At 48.7% G+C, this 3,258-nt stretch overlaps 1 protein-coding gene across 1 annotated transcript; it reads left to right on the top strand.

Annotated features, from left to right (window-relative positions):
• The first annotated feature begins 958 nt into the window (after positions 1 to 958).
• Positions 959 to 2,997, top strand: LOC144149068 (uncharacterized). The gene is made up of 2 exons (XM_077680611.1): positions 959 to 1,223; positions 2,183 to 2,997. Exons 1-2 carry the CDS (start codon positions 1,015 to 1,017, stop codon positions 2,640 to 2,642), a joined length of 669 nt encoding a protein of 222 aa, XP_077536737.1. The 5' UTR covers positions 959 to 1,014; the 3' UTR covers positions 2,643 to 2,997.
• The last annotated feature ends 261 nt before the right edge of the window (positions 2,998 to 3,258 follow it).

Genomic DNA, 3,258 nt, shown 5'->3' with positions numbered 1-3,258 from the left:
GATCGATGATCAAGATACCTGCCATGGCCTCGGCCGAATTTTGCGCACAGGTATGGCCACCCTTCGGCCGCTCGCCTCACCGCGCGTGAACGGGCCGGCGGTGCTGCGACTGACATCCGCGGGTGGTCGGCGTAGATCGCGGCAAATATTTAAGCATTGCTTTAAGCTTTGAAAATCACAGCTCATGAGACTACCTAGCACAATTTTTGACCGCACTAACATCCAGTTTCGCTAATGTGATACTCCTTTTTCGCGATCACTGTGGTTATCAAAAGCGGCAACAAGGTGTTGCTCTCGCAACCTGCGTAGCTTCGAGCCGCCGGCGAGCAGGCAGGGCGGACGTGTGTGCGCAGCGTTTCTGGGAGCAGTAAACGCTTCTCTATTTCCTGCTTCATCCATTTCTTGCGAACTACAAGCGAAATTGAGACATTTCACTCGCCGATCATCGTACCCTACAATGCTGATAGGGGAAACGAGCCTCCGCTTACGCATACACCGGGCACCGGGCAGTCGTTTGCGGGCAGCATACTACGGTTGACTTGGTTATAAAGTCAACATGAGGTCAGACTATGTTTCACGCACTGAAAATAAGCTTCAAACGCCTAAAATTAACACGAAAATACACTTATAAAGTGCGTTCTAAACGAAATGTTACGCGTGGCAAGCCAACTACGCAGCAAGGTAGGGACGGGGATCCAAGAAGTGACGTCAAAACAACCGCAGTTCCGGCCTCTCCAATAGTGGCCCTCGCGGCCAATAGTACTGGAAAAATTTCCTGCAATATTTTCAGAATGCGTAAGGACCGAAAAAGTGCCCATAGGCTGAGAAACACGGCAACGTTATTCTGATTCATAAAAGTGGAGATACCAACGACCTTCCCAATAGACCCTATGCGAAATTGCTTGGTGATCTAGCAACACTGATGTAAACGAGACCGTCGGCCATATTGGTACGGGCGCCGATCGGGAAGTCTTGTATTGCTTACTGTGGAAGAGTAGGTGACGGTAACGCGGTATGGCTCAAACTGGACGGCGTTTTCCGGCTCCCGACCGCGAATTGTGGACGAAGGACTTGTCTGCGCTGCCGACTGTGTCTGAAGACTCATACCACTCGGGGTGCCGCGCCAAAGACCCATCCGAGCGGCAGCGGAGCAGGGCATGCCGCCTAGCCACCGAGGCGCATTGCTCGCCTTCATCGGTGCGGACAAACACGTGCGACTCGCAGTAAGTAAATCCTTCTTTGTTTTTTACTTGACGCTATTTAACCGGTATGAGCATCTGTATAGCACTTTGTTCACCGTTGTTTATCGTGCAAATGCGTAGCGGCGATTCTGTTGCAGTAACCTTGAAAGAGGAAAGCGACAATCGCCAGACCGTACCACTAGTGAGTGGATTCGGTATTTTCAAATGCTGTACATCGAATTTACGGGATGATTTTTGGCGAAGAAGTTTACGGAAAGGTTGCGGCCGTTTTCCGTGACGGTCGTCCGCCCACGCGTTTGCCGCAAAGCAATCGCGCTTTGCGGCGAAGTCAACTACAAAAGCGCACATACGCCTTGAATTTTCTTTTTTTGTGTATTTTCATTATTTATTGCGCATGTTCTGCCGCAAAAATCTGTTTGTGTCTTTCTTCTCCTTTTTTGGCGGTGGGGTGGTTGTGTTTGTTTCTAAAGCGCATGTTTTTGGTGTGCACGAATAGATAATACAGTAAAACCTCGTTAGCTCGAACTCACTGAACTAGAAGATTTTTTTTAATTCGAAGGGTCATTAGTATAGCCCGAATGTTTACCTGTTTATCTCTTTATCTCGAAAGGTTCTAGAAGTGAGTTCCAGATAATCATATTATTGCTTGCTTAAGTTATGACGAACACGATTATGCGGGTACTGGTATCATTACCCACGGTGAGGTTTTTAAATGTTAAACTTCCTTCTCTTGAAAATGCATTAACAAAGCATGCAGAGATACTTGCACGCTCGAACATGACAAACAATTTTGATATCATTGCTGTTTGAGGTGTAGATTATTCCCCTTGCAACAGTGTTAAGCAAGACACAAAATCTGGTCATTTTGAGTCTGTTCCTTGCGGCCACTTCTTTCTGCTCTGTCCCTTTACCATAAACTGGAGCGGACTAGTCCGTTCTTCCCTGAGTGCTATTTACTGTTACTCTCACTATTCTTGCAGGTTGGGCCTCATCCATGTGCTCAGCAGCTGTTTTCGCTCCCAGAAGAAAAGTGGCCGGCCCTATGTTGTGTGCCTCACCTTTGAGACGGACAGTGGGGCGATTGTGGAGGCAGCGTGCGAGTGCCCGGCGGGTTGCAGTGAAGCATGGAGTCACATCCTGGCTGCTGTGCACCTACTCGCCCTCTTGCAAGCCGAAGGGTTTAAGAGGCACCACCGGAGATTGCGTGCACTGAGCTGTCACAACAGTGCGGACGTCCGAGACAGCAGGGCATCAAGCCAGCGAGTGTCCAAGACATTGACTGGAGAAGCCCGCGAGAAAATGGCCCCTCCCTTCCTTTGCCAATGCGTCTGTTCGATGCACGTCGAGTACAGGAGCAATGCGAGCAGCAACAAAGTGCCGTGCAGGCGCTTTGGAGAAAACTTGGTAGCCTTGGGAATGGGTTTTTTGCCCCAGTTGTGATGGCTTCACCCCCCACAGTGACAGAAAGAAGGACTGGCACGGCACCTGAAGGGTCACCTATGAGCTACCAGCAAGCATTCATGCCACATTTCACCGTGGTCATCTCGCGAGCACGCAGAGGCTGGACAACGTCGTGTTTACTAGACCGTGGCATGCAGGGGTGCGCGAATGCTCCCCTTTGTTTCATTTATACCCACAGTTTGCTATACTGCACGCGCTATAAATCAGCGAAGTATTTTAATTTACTGGGATTTTCACTGTGGATACAAAAAATGCAAAGCACTCACGCTGATGCGCGGCGGCCTGATGCAACTCTGGCCGTTTTCGTTTTTTTTAAATAAAACTTGAAAATTGTCTGAGCTACCTACATCAATGGCCACTATCATTACGTCGGAGGCATGCATGCAGCATGTGACAAACTAGAAGAGTGAGTGTGTATTTTAGTCGCAAAATATTCGACAGTAAATACATCGTGGCTGAAATGACAATGGGCACCAAGTTAACTTGACGTAACAACAAACCTTTCAGCCTGACAAATCAGGAACCAAGTACAAAAGCTCGAATTTTCCACCGTTAGATCATCATAAAACACGGTACGCCACTTCTGCAACGACAC

Source organism: Haemaphysalis longicornis, unplaced genomic scaffold, assembly GCF_048455015.1.
Source record: "Haemaphysalis longicornis isolate Haplotype H1 unplaced genomic scaffold, Haemaphysalis longicornis Haplotype H1 scaffold_8, whole genome shotgun sequence".
NCBI classification, from domain to species: Eukaryota; Metazoa; Arthropoda; class Arachnida; order Ixodida; family Ixodidae; genus Haemaphysalis; species Haemaphysalis longicornis.
This window is presented reverse-complemented; position numbering and strand designations above follow the sequence as displayed.